Source organism: Arvicanthis niloticus, chromosome 15, assembly GCF_011762505.2.
Source record: "Arvicanthis niloticus isolate mArvNil1 chromosome 15, mArvNil1.pat.X, whole genome shotgun sequence".
In the NCBI taxonomy this organism is placed as follows: Eukaryota; Metazoa; Chordata; class Mammalia; order Rodentia; family Muridae; genus Arvicanthis; species Arvicanthis niloticus.
The window spans coordinates 12,306,711-12,324,735 of NC_047672.1; the positions used below are offsets into that span (position 1 = coordinate 12,306,711).

The 18,025-nt window shown below is 37.5% G+C and overlaps 1 protein-coding gene across 2 annotated transcripts in view; it reads left to right on the plus strand.

Moving 5' to 3' along the window:
* The first annotated feature begins 245 nt into the window (after positions 1-245).
* Positions 246-18,025, plus strand: part of Skap2 (src kinase associated phosphoprotein 2) — a 151,525-nt gene continuing 133,745 nt past the window's right edge. The window contains exons 1-4 of one of the 2 annotated variants that reach the window (XM_034519386.2): positions 246-531; positions 9,060-9,165; positions 9,722-9,747; positions 16,529-16,636. In XM_034519386.2, coding sequence (XP_034375277.1) covers positions 465-531; positions 9,060-9,165; positions 9,722-9,747; positions 16,529-16,636 — 307 coding nt within the window. In that variant the 5' untranslated portion in view covers positions 246-464. Of the gene's footprint in view, positions 532-593; positions 789-9,059; positions 9,166-9,721; positions 9,748-16,528; positions 16,637-18,025 lie in introns of those variants that run through there. The other variant, XM_076913338.1, reaches the window with a different exon arrangement.

Below are 18,025 nucleotides of genomic sequence, written 5' to 3' on the forward strand. Positions count from 1 at the left end.
AGCCTTGAGGAGGCGTTATTTTCCGGAATCCTGGAGAAAGAGAGGTGTGGCTGAGGTACCAGTAACGAAAATGGCGCGGACGAGCTTCAAGGTCCGGTCAGGTGACATAGCTCCAATTCGCTCCCTTCCTTCGGAGGCCTTGCCTCCTGCTCGCTTCCGTGTGTGGGCGTGGCCTGTCCAGCGGCGTGTGGGCGTGGCCTGCCTGGAGGCGCTTTCTTTGGCCACGCAGAAAGCAAGGCCTACGCAAGCGCAGTCGGGCTTTAAGCCCAGAGTCTCCCCGCCCCTTCACCCATAGCCCTGCCCCGTTCTCCCGGGCGGGGCGGGGCAGGGCCCGGCGTCCAGCGACCGCTGGCTAGAGAGCCAGTGACTTCCTTGTTGGCAGTCTCGGCCAGGCCGTGTCCGGAGTCGTAGCCCCTCGGTGCTTACTCGGACCGCTATTGCGAATCTAGGTCCAAGCCACTACCATGCCCAACCCCAGCAGTACCTCCTCTCCCGGCCCTCTCCCTGAGGAAATTAGGAACCTGTTGGCAGGTAAAGAGCAGGGGAAGGGGGCGGTGACGCTGGGGGCGGGGGCGCGGGGACGGCGAGCCGGCAGGGACAGAAGCGCTTAGCCCTCACCCTCTGCGGGCGGTGGGGGCGGGCCGTGTCGGGGGACTGGGGTACCGGGACTAAAAGGGAGTGGGCGTGTACGCCGAAATGTGCTGATCCTCCCTGGAGAGCCGGACAGTTATGCGTTTCATGAAGACCCGAATGTGAGGGCTGGAGGTGGACAGCAAATGTTGATGAATGTATGTATGAGACCAGCGAAGTTAGATGTCCAAGCACTAGTTCCTGGGTGACCGGGCCAGTAAGGATGCAGGTGCCCGCAAAGACTCTCAGCAGGGCTGCAGGTGTCAGGAGTTAGGAGGCGAAAAAGTACTATTTCCAGCCCCACCCCCACTTTCTTGAATAGTCAGGTCAAACATGTTTATAGTTTTGAAGAGTGTCCGATTTTCAAATAGCCTCTATTTCCTCGGCCTCAGTAACTACTCAAAGTGAAAAAGGAAGGATATGTTAAAAGTCCTACTTCCTGTGTCATGTGATCAAGAAACTTCATCTTTGCACCCTCATCTTCCCCTTTTCGGGTTTACATTCCCATTTATAGGAACTTTTAGGAGTTGAAATGTGGTTTCTCAGTTCCTCAGTTAGGTCAGCAGTGTCTGGAGGTGTGTATTTCCACTAAGCATCAAGAAAAGTTTGATAGTTCTGCCCAAAGTAGAAAATACATTATTTTAGATTATCACAAGTCTCACCTATCCTGATGGTCTTGTAGATGCTAACATCTGGAAATGGGATAATTTTAGTTTGGTTGTCTCTAAAATATTTCTTTCAATATCGATCATGGATAATAGAATTAAAGAGTTTTGCCTAGATGCCTGTGCTGTCAACTGTTCATTTTAATCGTTAAGAACAATGTCATCTAAAAGGTACATTTGAACTAGTAAGTTACAGTTTCAACAGTGTGAGAACAAGCATCATATAATCCCCTGTTAAACTGTTGGGTTGTTTGCATCATGCGTGGATGGAGACTTGTGTTTGTATGAACATGATGCAGGGTGAGGGTGTGCTGTGTCACTCTGAGAAATGCTTCTTGTCATTAATGGATATCACTAAGAGAAATGATGAAAGAACTGTCGATGCTGATTTAAGGAAGTGTTTTATTTACTTATATGAGAGCTTAGAGGAGTACCAGTTTTGTCTTACTACAGTTACTATTTTTTTTTGGGGGGGAGGGACAATGCAGGAATTGCATGTTTTGAAAAATATCTTAAGTAAATCAGAAAATCATTGTTTTCAGGTTGTTCTAGGTCCACATTTGTAATTAAAAAAAGAAAATATCCCCGTTTAGCATGTAAAGCTTTAAAACTCCTTTAGTAGGCAGGCTATCATATGGACCCACAGTCATACTTCCAACATCTATGATATGTGACTACAAGACCCATCACTCTGACCTTCACAGAGTACAGATTTTTTTTTTAGCTCTCTCTTGTATCATGTAAAGAGCTCAGAATTACACATTTACCTGCTGATTTTAACATTCTGTATATTTCTGCCATCTTTTAAGTTAGAGGATGAACTAACATAATGTTTGAAATTAGCTTTTTATAAAATACGTGAGGTACTAAAAACAAATATCAAGACAATAAATGTTTGCAGATTACAAGTTTGCATTACGTTTTATTCTTAGAAGATTTTTTTTTTAGCTCGTGGATATGATATATAATTAAGGAATTAAACAAGTGAACTAGTCTTCACGGCTTACAACAACTTTAAACAAGTTTTCAAAGAAAGTAGTTAAGATTTTTCTATGTAATTAACATCTAAGGATGTTAACAGTAATTAGGCATTTGTCCCTTGAATCTTGTTGGGAGGCAGGGTGAGGACCAATTTATCACTCAGATGTTCTTGGGGGAAAGTGCATAATACAATTTAGAATTATAAAATTATAGTGAAGTGATTGCATTGATTTGTATTTTAGAGATATTGCTGACATAGCTCTATGATATATAGATATAAAGATAGTGCATTCTTTTTTAAAGTGAAGAAGAAATATTGGTCCTGGCAGTTGTAAGCAGTCAAGGCTGTTAAAATGCACGGCACAGTGTGAATTAGATAGAAATCAACCTTTACAGGAGTTTAAAGTCCTTTGCTTTCAGAAGAAAGAAAATATCTCACTTTATGTTTCATATGTTCATCATCTAAGTCATCAGATGTCACACAAGTGTTTGCTGAAATAGGTGCTCAAGTTTGTTTTTTTGTAATCATGGTTTTTCTTTGTCATTGTTTTGCTTTTTGACTACCATTTTAATATTTGTCCTCTTTTCATGCCTGTATATGTAACTGTATAGAAATGCAAAAATAAAGTTACTACTCTTAACTCTCATTCCTTGAAAGAATGACAATATAATAGTTTGAACAGTTATATTTTTTATAGAATCAATGTACTAAAAATTGAATGGCTTTATTTTTTAAGATTAAGAAATGTTAAATTATTCAATTTTAGTACAGTTATATAAAATTTTGTTGAATCAACCTTTGACCCCCTACCCCCAAAACAATGAAAGAACAGGTTTATCCTGGATAATTCAAACCAAAGGATAGCCCCAAAGCCTTGGCCATTTAATCTTACCCTATACCCAAATATTTTGACTAGGACTAATAGCAAGAATGGTCTTGATTTATGTGAGCTCTCCTCTGGCAGGCAAGAAGGTGAACTGGGAGTGCTGCCTGCTGCCGGCAGTGCCCGTTTGTCTAATCACCCTGTAAGTACGGGATTGTTAGTGGTTCGCAATCAGATATTTGGACTCATTCTCATCCATTCATATCTTGACAACAGATTTTAAAAGGGAAGTGTTGCCTTCTTAATAAATTAGAAAGTAAAACCACTGTTAAAAGAAAATAACTGTCAGTGCACTGAAAAATTAACGAACAAACCATAAGAAAGTGGCTATATGGTTTCAGCAAGGTGACCTTGAGATTTGTTCAGATGGCAGTTTTGATTAGAAATATTGCCTTTCCCCCATTGGGGATTTCCAGAACATTTTTTTTTTTTAAACACCTTCACACAGTGTAATAGATAATACTGTTGGGGCACTTGATAAAGAATGCAATTCAGTTGAAACTGAGGTAGGGTTTTTTCAATGCCAAGTGCAGTATGGCTTGTTTCTCACCTTTCCAATTCCTATTTATGATTTGGTCAACATTTTTAGTTTTATTTTCCTTATAAGAATTATTTATGGTATATCTAGTGTTCCATAGCTTCCTTCTGGAGCACTGGCTGAGTATGCAAAGGGAAGAGTGCCACCTACTGAGTCACCAATTGCCACCTTCTTCTTACTACCTGGATTATCCACCAGAGCAAAGACAAGCCTTTCCATTTTGGCCACAGCAACTAATGAGGGTAAAGTTGATAAGAGAACATTGGATCCAAAGGGAAATCAGCCCATGGCACCTCTAAGGTCCTTCCTTCTACAAACACGGATATGTGTTTGCAAACCAAAGGACCAGAAGTTTATAGAGATTTTGTCTGGGTCAAATAGTATCTGTAAATGAAGAGGCAGCATTAGGAAAATTACTCATCTATTTACTTAAGAGTAAAATGCCTTCTTTTTTCTTGTTGGGGGCTATTTTGGCATGGCTTTCCAATCGAAGTATTTTCACCTTGGCTTACAAAGTAAGGCTCTTGATAGTATGTGCATTTTAAATAGTTAATCTAATCTTAATCAGCATTAGTTTTTTTTTAAAACATCCAAATGTACTAAAAAAATGAACTTTCCAAGTATGTTTATCTCTGGTGATACTCGCCTTGAAGTACTTGTATAAAGAAGGTAAGGCCACCAGAGGAGAGAAAGTCTCTGGTGGTTTGAAACACAGTTCAGTTGTTGCCCATAAATTGAACATTACGTGTCATATATGGGTGATAAAAGTGGTACAGGCTAGGTTTTATATCCTCATTATTTATTTAGTTTGTCTTTTTCAATTAAAGCCAAGTCTATCTTTTTCCTCCCACTGAGTTTCCGTTTCTCTTCCAATCACATTCTGAACACATTCCATTAGATGCTACCCAGTGGTGGATGGGTTCAGTGTAAATCTCAGATGAGTGTGTTACTCACTGTAGTTTCTTTGGAGTGTGTGGTGAAAAGATTTTGATTAGATAAAGAGGGTGAAAGACGGCCAGCCTTATCTTTCAACAGCCCGGCCTTTTATCATAATAAACCATTTAGCTTGTACCGCCAGTTTTGAAAATTTTGTAGTCAGTTGGATTATAAGACTCCGATTTGTTTCACCCCTTGCACTTGGTGATCTGTGCTTCTTCATGTCTCTTGCCATGTTTAAAAATCCACAGTTCGGCAGTAACATGGGAAAGTGCAAGGTGATCCAGGGGAAGGCATTGGCTCGAACAATCAATAATTTTTCAATTAGCCAGTTTCCAACTTTGAGTATTTTGTTCCATTGATCTGCATGTGCCCAGTTGAATTGATTTTTATATTTTCCTCAGTAGCTGTTTGGTCAAATCATTCCCTGTTTTAACAAAGAGTGTGATTCTGTTCTGACGGCAGCTGAAAGTGTAGGCTTTAAGTTAACACATTAAGTTGGGGTGACAGACAGCTCATCAAACAACATAAAATCTGGTTCCCAACGTAAGGCAGGGAGACATGAGGAATTAAGTAGTAAAGCCATCTGGGGGACCAGGATTGGTTTTTACAGTTATTTTATTGATGTGGGATTCAGCAAATGGTGGCTCACCCCAGTTCTTGCTTTCTCCTTTGGGCAGATTCAGGCCAGCACAGAGGTGGTGGTGGTGGTGGTGGTGTGTATTAGGTAGAGAGAAGAGGGAGGTTACTTTGTTCTCGACCTCCAGGCTGCAGGTCTTATTCTAGGATCGTCTATAGTGGGCATTGGTGAGGACAGGTGCTGAACTCTCACTGCCTGGTGGAGGAGTTTATCATTGGAAGACTTTTGTTCTTGTATCTTTTTACTATTGGATTACCAAGGAAGGTGGTTAGAAAAAAATGCTGTGTGTGTCTGGGTGTGATAGAGGTCCTCACGTCTAGAGGAAGGCGGGTGGCAGTTTTTCTAGAGGTTCGCATGTACAAAGAAAAAGAAAACAAAAGGAGACTGGAAGTACCGCTCAGTGGGCGGGGTTTAAGTGCTCACGTCTCAGGGATCAGTTGTCTGCTGAGTGGTTTTCTGATGTAACTGCATAAGGATTGCTGAGCCAGAACACGTCATTTTTTTTTTAATTTTGTTTTCAGACCTTAACATTTATGGACAAAGCAGTTGTAAATCTGATCTTTCAGCTGCCTTGCCCCAGATTTTTACAGCTGTTCCCACCGGACAGCTTACTCTTGACAAAGTCAAGGTGTAACAGGAACAAAAATGACCACGTTTACTTTCACTGAGATAACTCTTTCCTGTTGCTAACTTGCAGATGAGGCCTGTGGAAGTGGAGGTGATTCCACTGTTACATGCAGGCTGTGCTGACCTGCAGCCTTTGAGGCCGATGGGGTACCATCGGTCTGTTGCTTGGTGTTCACCCTCCTTTTTCCAGGCAGAAGCTCAGTAGCTGCCTCCTACCCCTCAATCCCGCTTTTCCGTGGCTGGCACCCGTGGGTAAAATAAAACCTCTCCTTCAGAGAAAAACCTCTCCTTCAGTCCCTGGGCTCAGGGGCCAGTCTGCGCAGGCTGACCTTTTCCTGTAGTCAAATTACCACGTTCCCGGAATTACAGAAAGGAGTCAGTGAAATCTACATATGAACAGGAGGACACGACCTCCAAAGGAAGGTAAAAAAGGGCTAAAGCGGCTTGCCAGCTCACCGTGGCAGGCTATTTTACCATTTGCAGGGCTATTTAGAGCACAATAAAAAGCTTCAAATCTCTTTTCCGACCAGCCAGAGGAGCCCTTGATTTAACCAAGAGTTTTATTGCTGCCTTTGAAATATTACTCTGGCTTTGAGGTACAAAGCCGCAGATCCAGCCCCATTTGTCTAGCGTGGCTGTCCCAAGCTCAGCTGCACTCGGTGCCCAGCTCTCTGTTCCCAGCTACGTGGACAAGAGCCTGAGGTTTAAGGCTGGCTGGGTTTGGGGTGGTTCCTGGGGGCAAGGCTGGGGTACCCTGGGACAGGCTGGTCCGTGATCCCTGTTCTGGGGCTGGCAAAAGCACGGAGGAGAAAAGTCGGCAAGCAGCGCAGTACCGCTATTGCTGCCAGGTCAGGCTGGCGTGTTTCATCCGTTAGCTCTGATGCAGTGTATATTTTAAGAAGCACCCTAGACTTCAAAAGCTTAAATACCAACCAAGTCTATAAGCAATCAACAAACCAGATTATTGCAGCTTTTCCCAGCGAAAGTTCTGGTTAAACACCACCCCCAGCAAGGCAGTTTGTTCTCTGTATCCTTTTGAAGAATTATCGAAAAAGCCAATGTTTGGAAAAATCGTCCGAATTGCTTAAAGGCATTTTCTAGGAAAAAGCTTGGGGATAAATATATTAAATGTGTCATTTTAAAAGTATAGATGGTTTCCATACCCAGTCTTCCCCTTGAGAAATTCGGATTTTTCCTACACTCTTTTAACAAATTTTTCTCAAAATAGAGGGATGGGTTCCCATTTTCAAGACACATTGGGTAGGCTTTTAGGAAACAGTAAGTTGAGCACGTTTTTGTGGTTGTTTTCTGAGTTTTTATAAAACTGAAATGACCTTGTAAAGAAATAACTCTTGGGTAGTAATTCGTTCTGTTATTGCTTCCGGAGATAGAAAATAGATCCTGTTTGTTTAAACTGGGATTGCATAATGAAAATGTAAAATAGGCAATTAAATACTCGTGGAAGAGGGAATTAAAGACAAACATTGAATGAAAATAACATTAAGCAGACTGTTTAGCAGTCTATGTGCCTGTGAGTCATGCAAGCATAGGGTGTGTTGGGGGGGGGGACTAGCAGCAGTAACCTGCTACTTCTTGGTCCACTTTTTAAAAAGTTACTGTATAGATACTAGGGAAGCCAGTGATCTCTTTCAGCTATAGTCGGCTTGTCCAAAGGTGGCCTGCTCCTGCTCCTGTGGGTAGAAGCTGCTGCTTCAAGTTTTATTTTTTTGAACCCACTTGAGAATCTGTCCCGGGTCTGCAGACCTCTGCCTCTGCCTCTTTCCTTGGTATTTTAGGGGTGACAGAAGGAAAGAGGAACCAGGACATTTTGCTTTCATTTCATTTGATACTTACTTTTAACATATACTTGCTGGTAGAGATTGTTTCATGTTTTAGTCTTATTTTTTCCCTTGTATTAATTGGCTTAGCAAAAAAAAAAAATGCATTTATTGTGAATCTGTAACAGCTTCATCCATATTCCTCATTGGAGCAAAATACTTTCCATAATCATAAATTTAAAATGGATTGCATTCTAGGCTATATAGTAGGTTTTAAATGGTTAAATATAAATACTGTTGAGATTATTGTACTTTTCATTACTTATGTGTAATATGTTTTGATTTTTTTATTAACGTAAGTTAGGAGACAAAGTAGTTAGAGAAAAGGAAAGTAAGTCACACATCTTTCTGGTATGGAATGTGGGTGATTTATTTAAAATTTTAATGTAATTCTCTAAGAGGTATCTTAAAGTAAGCCATGAAATTCCGAAAATAAAATATGTGTAAGCTCTCCAGTATTTTATGAACAATAATAATGGATGTCTAGGAATCAAACCAGCAAAGACTTCTTGCAACTTTATAGGAGAGGAATCAGCCAATGCAATATTTAGGAGTTTACTAAAATTCCAGAAGAGACTATGGGGAATGGTATATAAAGCCATAGAAATATGTTTCTTAGACACTATATTTTTAGATAGTAGAAGAACCCATTTTTTTCACTTTTTTATTTAACTAGTATTCCAGGTGGCTGAATGCAGAGTGAAAAGCAAAAGACAACTGGTTGTCTTTTTGACTTGAGGGTAGCCAGTGTGGGTGGGGCAGGCAGCAAGGAGGAGGGTATGATTTGAGGATCTTAGCTAGAAATAAAAGCGGATTACTTTTTTCCTTTAAGCATTAGATATTATGTGTTTCTGAAAATAGATTATACTGGGGAAAAGCAACGTGTTATCAGAGGCTTTAGCTTATCTTTATAAAAGACTATGGCTTGTTCTTCTGGCAACTTAAAAAATAATTATAGAATGATAGTAGCACATGCATAAAAGCTTTCTGCCTGCTTTATAGAGAGAATTTGTTTTATGGGGCACCGCAGTTTATTAAAACTTGTGTGTTTCTTCCTAGTTTAATGATGCCAAACATCCAAATAGCATTTTCTGTGCTAAGCATCTGTAATATACAGATTTTATTTAGCTAAGTGGTGATCTGATTTGTCCAACTTAGTTTTTGAAATATACTTAACTGCTATGCTTCGGACTGATAAATAATTACCACAGACTGCACAGACATAAACACTTAAGTACAGAAACAATCACTGATATTCTTCTTCCACAGAAAAGGTTCTTTTCTATAATTTGTATCTTGTTTTTATATTTTATGGTTTAGATGTTGAAACATTTGTGGCAGACACACTGAAAGGAGAAAATTTATCCAAGAAAGCCAAGGAAAAGAGAGAATATCTCATTAAGAAGATAAAAGATGTAAAGTCTGTGTAAGTCACTTGCCTTTTATTACTAATTTCTTACTTGGAAATAATTCTGTAATTAATGTTTATTATGGAGTTAAGTTTTATGTTCTGGTTTATTAATGTTAAGTATTTTTAAAGGACAGACTATATTTCCACTATAATAGTTTCAAATGCTGATATCCTTTTTGTTGATAGTTATATTTTTTCTAAGTATACTAGCAAAATGCTAAGAATTTATTTTGAGCATCTGAGGACATATTTGGAAGTTTTAATATCCATGTGGAAAATACCTCAGACTTTAAAAAAGAAAATTCTTTAAATTTATTGTATTAAATAAATAAATATAGATATTAAAAATATATTCTATTATTAGGTCTTTTAAAATTATCTTTTTCCATATTTAAATGTATATATTATGAATTTGTAAGCCTTTAAGAATTGTCATTTCAGGACAGAAAATATTTTTTTCTCTAGATGTATATTTGTAATACAAATTTTGGATTTGTAATATTGTTACTAATTAGACCTTGCCTTGATTTTTCAACCATGTTTAAATGTTTTATTTTCTTTATTTTTACAGCTATCTTCAGGAATTTCAAGACAAAGGTAAATTTTAAATCTCAAATAATTTTCTTTGGTGGAGATTTTCAATATGGTAGTCTTAACATTCTGAAATTTTATAGTTGGAATCAAAATTTTAATTTCCACGCTATGTATTTAGACCTTCAAGATGAGAGTGCTAGCTCCCCCTGCTGAGAGGAATACTGAGAAGCAGATCTAGAATCCCATGTGTAGACCTTGTCTTTGATTTTTGTGTTTGTTAGGAATCTAAGTACAGGCATACACTTGTAGCTCCACCAGAGTGCTTGGATGAGGCCAACTAAGCTGTCACCTCTTGCTGTCTCACACGACAGAGATTGTTTTTACGGGGTGCAGATGCTTCGTGGTTTTATGGCACTGGAGATGGAACACAAGACACTCCCATGAGCTATATGTCCCTAGCCCTTAGGTCATTAATTTAAAAGAGGGCTAAAAATAGATGCGAATTTTATTTGACAGCATGGATAACATGTTTTAAAATGCCGACCTTTATTTTAGTTCTTTTGATTTGAATAAATGTGTATTTTAGAAGTTTTTAGAGATGGGCATTTGGTTTCATTGTTTTTGAGATATGTGGTAGTGCTGGTGAGCTGACAGTTTTCCTTTAGACTTGAGAGACTGTTGCTCAGCACTGAAACTTCCAGGTACTTCATAGTTTTGGTTCTTTGAGAGGACCCGCATACGGTCTTTATTTCCAAGGTGCTAATTCACAGGTCATGACCTTCAGCTTGTGAATGTTAGTATGAAGACAGCAATATGAGATCAGCTAATCTGTGGAACCGGTTTCTAAGTCTGGATAAGAAAGTAGTGTGGTACCTTCTAACTGGGTCCTAACTTTAATTCCTATTTGAGCTGTCTGCTGGTGAGAGGATAGCCACAGCTTTAGGACACCAAGTTTTTAGCCCCACATACTTCCAGTTTCAAGGCAGTCGCAGTTTCTTTCACAGTTGCTTGTCAGGATCAGTGGGATCCAAGCGGACTAACAAGTTTTGCCATACTAAAATGCAGATAAGAGCAGGAAAAGTCTCCTCCTTCCTAGTCCTTAGAGTTGTGTGCCTCAGGGAATCTTAAACTTGGCCTTAATCCTATTGCATTTACTTAAGTGAATGCACAAATGGGTTTATACATTTTGATGGTGTTTTTTTAATACAATACATTATTTGTGAGGAAATAATAGGATACCAGGTCTTACCTATTCTTAAAAGGTGGATTTTGTTGTGCTGATTATTTGCTAAATTCTCATTGTGGCTTAATTATTTGGACATTAAAAAATTTTAAGCTAAGAAGGCATGATAATGGGAAGCCAGTGTATAATTGCATGCATCCCTATGGGATTATGTTTTAGAACTTGTTCAGGTGTGTGGATATTAAAATTACATTACTGAGATACATTCTTTGTCTCTAAAGAATATGGAAGTTTATACAGTATTTGATAGAAATTGAAAAATGAGCCTAGAATAAGAGTTCAAATAATGTGGAATTCAGAGATTTCCCCATAATCATTTTCCTCTGAATAAGTCATTTGCAGCTCAATACTGCTGAATTGAGTTAACTAATCACCGAGAGTGCCGGCACAAAGTAAGCCCGTGGATAAATTAGATGTATACCTTGGAGAAATATGAGAAGCTGAGTAATTTTATGCCATCACACCCTCACAATGTATTCAGTTTTATTCTAAAAAGACTATTTTCTAGCTTATTAGGACTAGGAAAGGACAAACTTAATGGTTGCAAAGTGACTACCCAGCATGCATCTTCTTTCAAAGATCTCTACTATGAATGACTTCAGTTCCAGATGCCTTTGATGCTGCTGTCCATGCTTCCAGTCTCCCCCAGGCATCTGGGTCATGCTCCCTCCCTTGTGGTCATGTCCTCTCCCTTCTCCCCTCCCCGCTTCTTCCCACTGCTGCCTTTCCCCTTTGTATTCTGTCTTCCATCCTTCGGTAAGCCAGCGGTAGATTAATTTTAATATCATTATTGTGAGAAAGATGTCCAGGTAGAAAGTTCTTAAACAAAATGAGTTAACTGAGATTTGCTCATTTATAAGTTCTAGTCACTAATTTCTGTAATGTTCACAGATGTCTATTTCCATCTTACTGTCTCTCGTCATTCCTTCCCCTGCATTGTAGAATATCCCCATCTTGGGATTTACCAAGGCACAGTCTACAGGTTGAAATGTTCAGTCATTAAAATTACTTGATATGATAGTCACGACCTTAAATTGTGTAGATCTGAGACTGTTTCCGTTGGTATTTCTTCTTTGACTGAGAATAGCTTGCTTTATTGCAGTGGCATTTACGTGTCGAGGTTTACCACTAGCTTTCCTATTATTTATATTCATTTTCAAAGGAAGATAACATTTTAAAACTTTCCATTGGTTTGATTTTTGAAGGCTCCTTATATAATTGAGCGTAGATTCCCCACTGAGTAGGTCTGTCAGGTTGTAACTTTAGAATAATTATCAGTTATTTATCTAAATGCCTTAAGTTTTAGTAAAAAAGATTTGAATCTAGGCAGAAAACAGTGCTTGGTGTAGTCCCTGTTATTCGTTAGAAACATTGCCTATTCAAGTAGAATAAAAAGGTCCCTGCAACTCTGGAACTCTTGAGCAAGATAGGTAACTAATGCTACTATCATAGTTGCAATATATCCTGATACTGTCGGGTGATCTCCTGAACCGTCACCCTGTAGGCTCCAGGTCTTTGTGCACTGGAATTATGCTATATGATTAAAAAAAATTTTTTTTGAGACAGCATCTCTTTTTGTAGCCCAGACCAGCCTCTAGTTCAGGATTTTTCTGCCTCTGCCTCCCAAGAGCTGGGATCACGGATGTACACCACCCTACCCACAATACATAATTATTTTATAATTGTTCTCTGTCACAGTTCTCTTAAAGTGACTTAAAATAATTATTTTCATGCTTTATACATTACTATTTTTGGAAAGACTATTATTAGTCATTAGCTAGCATTTTCTGATACATATTAGGTCCGTTACAAAGAGTTGTACTCTAGTTACACTTTTACCTTGTTTTAGTGTCAGTAATGATTTAGGTATTGCTTCCTTTCTAGATTTATTGGAATAAGGTAACGGAACACATAGTGGATGTTCAGTAAGTTCTTCCCAGGGTCTGTTTTCCATTGTGACTTTGTTTCTCAAGAGGAATCTTGATTCAGGAATTCAGTTTTGAAAGAAATTTTTAGAAATGTCTAAGTCATTAAAAAAGTAAATATTAAATGGGACACCATTTCAAGAGAATAATTTTCAAATTTGTAACTATTGGTATCTACTCTTTTTAATCTCCCTGCCTTTGCCCTTCCTGTGCTGGTCCAGCATACTAGGCATGTAGTTCCAGCAGAGTCTCTGTGCTGGGCCAGCATCTGGTTTTCAAATGGGCTTGCTTGAGATGCTGCAGTTTAGAGCTCTTACCTTCTCCTTCAGAATCCCTTTCCCTCTAGCTGGGAAAAAAATTTGTCCTTACAACTCTATCAGTGTTGTTAAATATGCACAGATTTATTTAGAAAGCAATTTTCTTTGACCTTCTTGTTTATATTATCTAAGCTTATTAGTGGACCACTTTGTAAAAATAGCAAGACTGTTGAGTAAGAGGGGATATATTTTAGTTTGTCCTAGTGGAGTCTTCAGACTAATGGAAGAGTCAGTCTTTGGGTTTAATTTCCTAACATAGTATATACTCAATTGAAACTTAACTCCATAATGAAATCTGAGTAAATTAAACTGAAGGAGTCCCATCCCACCCCCCCTCCCTCCTCATGCTCGTACAAGTGTGCTAAAACATGTTTGAGATAATGGGCTGTAATGGTAAGAGCCTATTTCCAAGGTAGTCCTGGAGAAATGATGTCCTTATTTCAAATCTGTGCCTCAGTTTGGTGTGAGTTATGTTTATTGTCTGTTGGCTCTAAGTTGGGCTTCTAAGAATGAGAGGAAAATCTTACTTTTGTCATTCACTGTTTTAGGAACTAAACTTGTTTTAAGAAATTACAGAGTAAGTGCATTAATTTATATGTTTACTATATATTATTACTGGAGAAATCAGGTTGGTCAAATGAACAGATTTAGGAATTAATTTGCTTTTACTTGGAGTTACCTCTCCAAATTTTGTCCTCGATGCTCTATGTGAAGGAACAATTATTCTCTAAATAATATGTTAGTTATAATTTTCTTTAAGTTAACAGCTATACACATTATGAAGTACAAGTGATATCTCAATATGTATACAAAATAGACTGTAAATTTTAGGTATTTTTGGCTGATTATCTGATCATATTTAAAATAGAACTTTATTTGACAAAATCGGTGATAAATTGGGCAGAATGCCTTCAGTGGTGGTGGAACTTGTGGCTGTGCCATCACTGTTGGCTGCATCTCTAGGCATTTAAGAAAATGGTAATTGATTATAAGCCCCATGAAAAGGGATGGCCAGCAGTATTATAAATTTCAAAATAGTTATCAGGGACCTGTGCTGCTGTGGTGCAATTAAGCCTGGAAGTTGCCACTAAAACGCTGGGAAGGGAAGCCTTGGATCATTGTCTTTTAGATGGTTAACTTTGTATCGTTAATTAAACTTTTGAAAGTTGTGGGATAAATCAAATGCTTTTCTAGGGAAATAAGAAACAGTATTAATGAGCAACAACCCCATAATTATCCTTGTGAGTACATAACAGGGACACATTCATGTCTTTTCTTTGCGCAATAACTTTTACAAAGAAGTATTTTTAAACTGATCATTAATTTTATGACCACAGAAATGAGATGCAAAATTTATGCTGTTGTCATTGGCACAGGCTCAAGGCACCATGGACATTATGTGTGATTGTAATAGAATGACTGCCAGCTAATGACTCTGCAGACATTACATTTGAGCATGCTTTTCTTTTAGATGTCTGATTAGTCTGTAATGCTTTCAATTATGTCTGTAAATTGTATTGGATACTTTTACCTGATGCCCATTGTTGATTCGGAGTTCAGTATTTTATTACATAAACACACATTGAACGTTTTCCTTTTAATTTATAGAATCCTTTGTAGGTATAGCTATAGATACTTAGCCCTGGGGAGGAAAGATGCTGTGCGCTACTCAACAGCGACCCCTGTGTTCAGTTAAAGATCCACAGAGGAGAACAGCTTTCTCTCTTTATTGGCCGAGGAAATGGTTGGAAAACAAACTCAGAGGATCATCAGTACAGTAAAGCCATGCTGAAAAGTAGTAGTTTTCAGTTTAATGCACCTTTAAAAAATATGTTTCCTGCACAGATGCTGTAGACATTCCTGTACATTTAGACCAGCTCTTGGGGTCAGAGAGGGGTGGCAAGAGGTGTGGGGAGGGAAGTAAACAGCCCTGTAGCAGTATTTCATTTAGCTTGTCTTTGGTAAATACAAATATCATACTGATTTTAAAAATTCATTCTTTCAATCAATTTTAGTTCTTATAATAGGTAAATTGAAGATAATTTAATTTTAATAATAACCTAAAAAGTATGTGTTTTCAAAAACAAAACTCAGGAGGTCTTCAACATGTCAGTGACAGATTTTTATAGAATACATTTTCTAATATCAAATGTCCTTGATGTTTCAGTATTTATAATCTTAGTTATATATAGCAGATACATAGAATATAGATTGCTATATGAGCCCACGTGTGTAAGATCACGTGCATTAAAGTAGGCAGTGGCCATATCAAAAGTTAAACTATTGATTTTCAAAACTTTAAAAAAGTCTTAATTCATCTGTTCATATGCATATAGAGTGTGAGGATTAAGCCTGACTATCTGAATTCATTTTCGTGTATTACTTAGCTTTAGTATTTTAAAAGTATTACTTTAGCTTTAGTATTTTCTGTAGTTACAGCATATAACTGTATATATATATATATTCAGTATATATATAATATACTGAATGCTAAGTTCTAGAAATGTATGTAAAGTATCCCGATACCTTAAACATTTAGCGAGGTTTATTGTTTGGTGTGTAATGTGAAGAGTCCTAAGAAAATCAATATCATAACAATTTTTACTTCCTTAAAAATAGGTCATAACAACTAAAAGTAATGGAGAATTTTGTGATCTTTATTATACATTCTATGTACAATCAAACATGTTCAAAATATTTCAGTAGCATTTTACGAGACTCCTTTTAAAATCAAAATTTTCTGCATAAGAGATACATTATAATGTCCTGGAAAGTACTTTGAATATCCTGAGAAAGATGAATTCTGAAGAGTTGGCAACATCTATATGCATTTCTTGGAATTTTGATTACAAACATATTACCATATTTAGTGTATCAATGAAAATGTAACTCCTTTTAATCAAATATGATCCTATGACTTTTAATGGAAACCATGTTCCTGTGGCTTTACCTAGTCAACCCCTCATTACAGATTTCAGATGACTGTATAGGTAAGGGGAATACCTAAATTATTTTCTCAGTTTCTCTTTCTGCTTTTCAGTTCTTATTATTCTTATTATTTTATTGGTCTTGTTTAATTTCTTTTCTTTTCTTTTTTTTTTTTTTTAAACTTCTAGAAACCTTGATCTTGGGACTGAATTCTTTTGGGTCATAAGTAAGCAGTTGTCTACTGACCTTTAAAACTATTTACTAAGTCATTTATATTACAATGCATATAAAATAACATCAGACATGGTTTTGCATAGTTTTTTTTTCTGTTGCAGTGACTAAATTTAATGGTAAAACTAACCTCTTTTGGCAGGGTATCATTATTTTCAATGGGCAAATCATAAAAGGCATTTTCTCTGATTCATTTACAGGTGATGCTGAGGAGGGGGATGAATATGACGATCCTTTTGCTGGGCCTCCAGACACGATTTCCTTAGCCTCAGAGCGCTGTGATAAAGATGACGATGGCCCCTCTGATGGTATGTGACATTCTCTCATAGAATATACCTCTTGGCGCTTTCATACAGATTGCTGGGTGTAGAGGGGCGGGCTTAACAGAAAGCAGAAAGTATGGGATTGGGGGTATCTCACCTTTAACAGAACCTTTTCAGAAGAGCTCTCTCCAGTGGTCCTAGGGTGGCTTCTTGAATGTGTAGTTGCTGCTTTTGTAAAGAAAACTCTTTTTACTAGAATTTTTAGGCGAGTGCTGGTATTATTACAGGAAGGTTCTTAGTAACAGTTTGTTAGTTAATTTAATATGATCATATTCTTGCTTAATATTTGATTGTGTTCCTTAATGTTTTTTTGTATTATTTATTGTATGAATAATGAACAAGATATTTGGTGTATTTTTTTCTTAAAACTTCATACAAAACGAGTTCATAAAATATTAAATTAATTATTTCTACATTACCTTCTCATACTGAGACAGTTTTTTTCTAATCGAATTCCTTTTTACTATACATTTTCATTTTTCTGATCTCCCTTCAACCCTGCCCCATGTTCCGCATCATTAGTACCCTGTCTTGTATTAATTGAATTCGTAGTGGAGTTGATTGTTTATATTTTAGTGATTTAAAAAAAAAAAAAAAAAACTATGGACTGTTACCAGACTTAAGAATCTTATTTTTAAGTTGCAGCAAGTGCCTGCTTTTTGATTTCTAGTCAAGTGAATCTGCACTCCAGAAAGCTCGTAAGAGTGATCTAGAGTTATAAATGAAGAGCGCATACCAGTGCATTAGCCATGCATATTAATTTGTGCCACTCAAAGTTTCACTGAGACATAGAGATGAAGGATGCCTTTTGTCACCATACGATGATCAGACTGTGCAGTTCTGTCTCTAAGTACAGTTGCTGAATACAAATGTGCTTCCTGCATCGCAGGGCTCCGCATCCCGTGTTATCCAGATCATTCCCTTTGGAAACATAAATTGCTTTTATGAGGTATAAAATTATGTCTATTGCAGAACAGGGATAAGTCAAGTACATGCATAAGTGATAAACATTCTAACCACTGATTCAGAACAAAACAGTCTTTTTTTTACATCCAGAACTTTGTCCAATGTGTAGCAGTGATAATCGCATCCATTTTGTGTTAACTTTTACATTTAATATCTGCTTTTCAAGGGAGGGATGTTTTCTGTCTTCTGTCTTTTGCAAAGATGCATGCTCCTTTTCACCAGTGCTTGCCATCCATAACCAAGCACTGCCTCTCCATCCTCATCGCTACCATTTTATAATGGAAGAAATAGTATTTTCAGGCAAATTAATGAATTATTATGTAAGATGTACTGTTTTAAGACTCACTTCAATTATTTGGTTTAGTTTTCTGTAAAATGTATATATGTGTATATGTATGTATGTATACA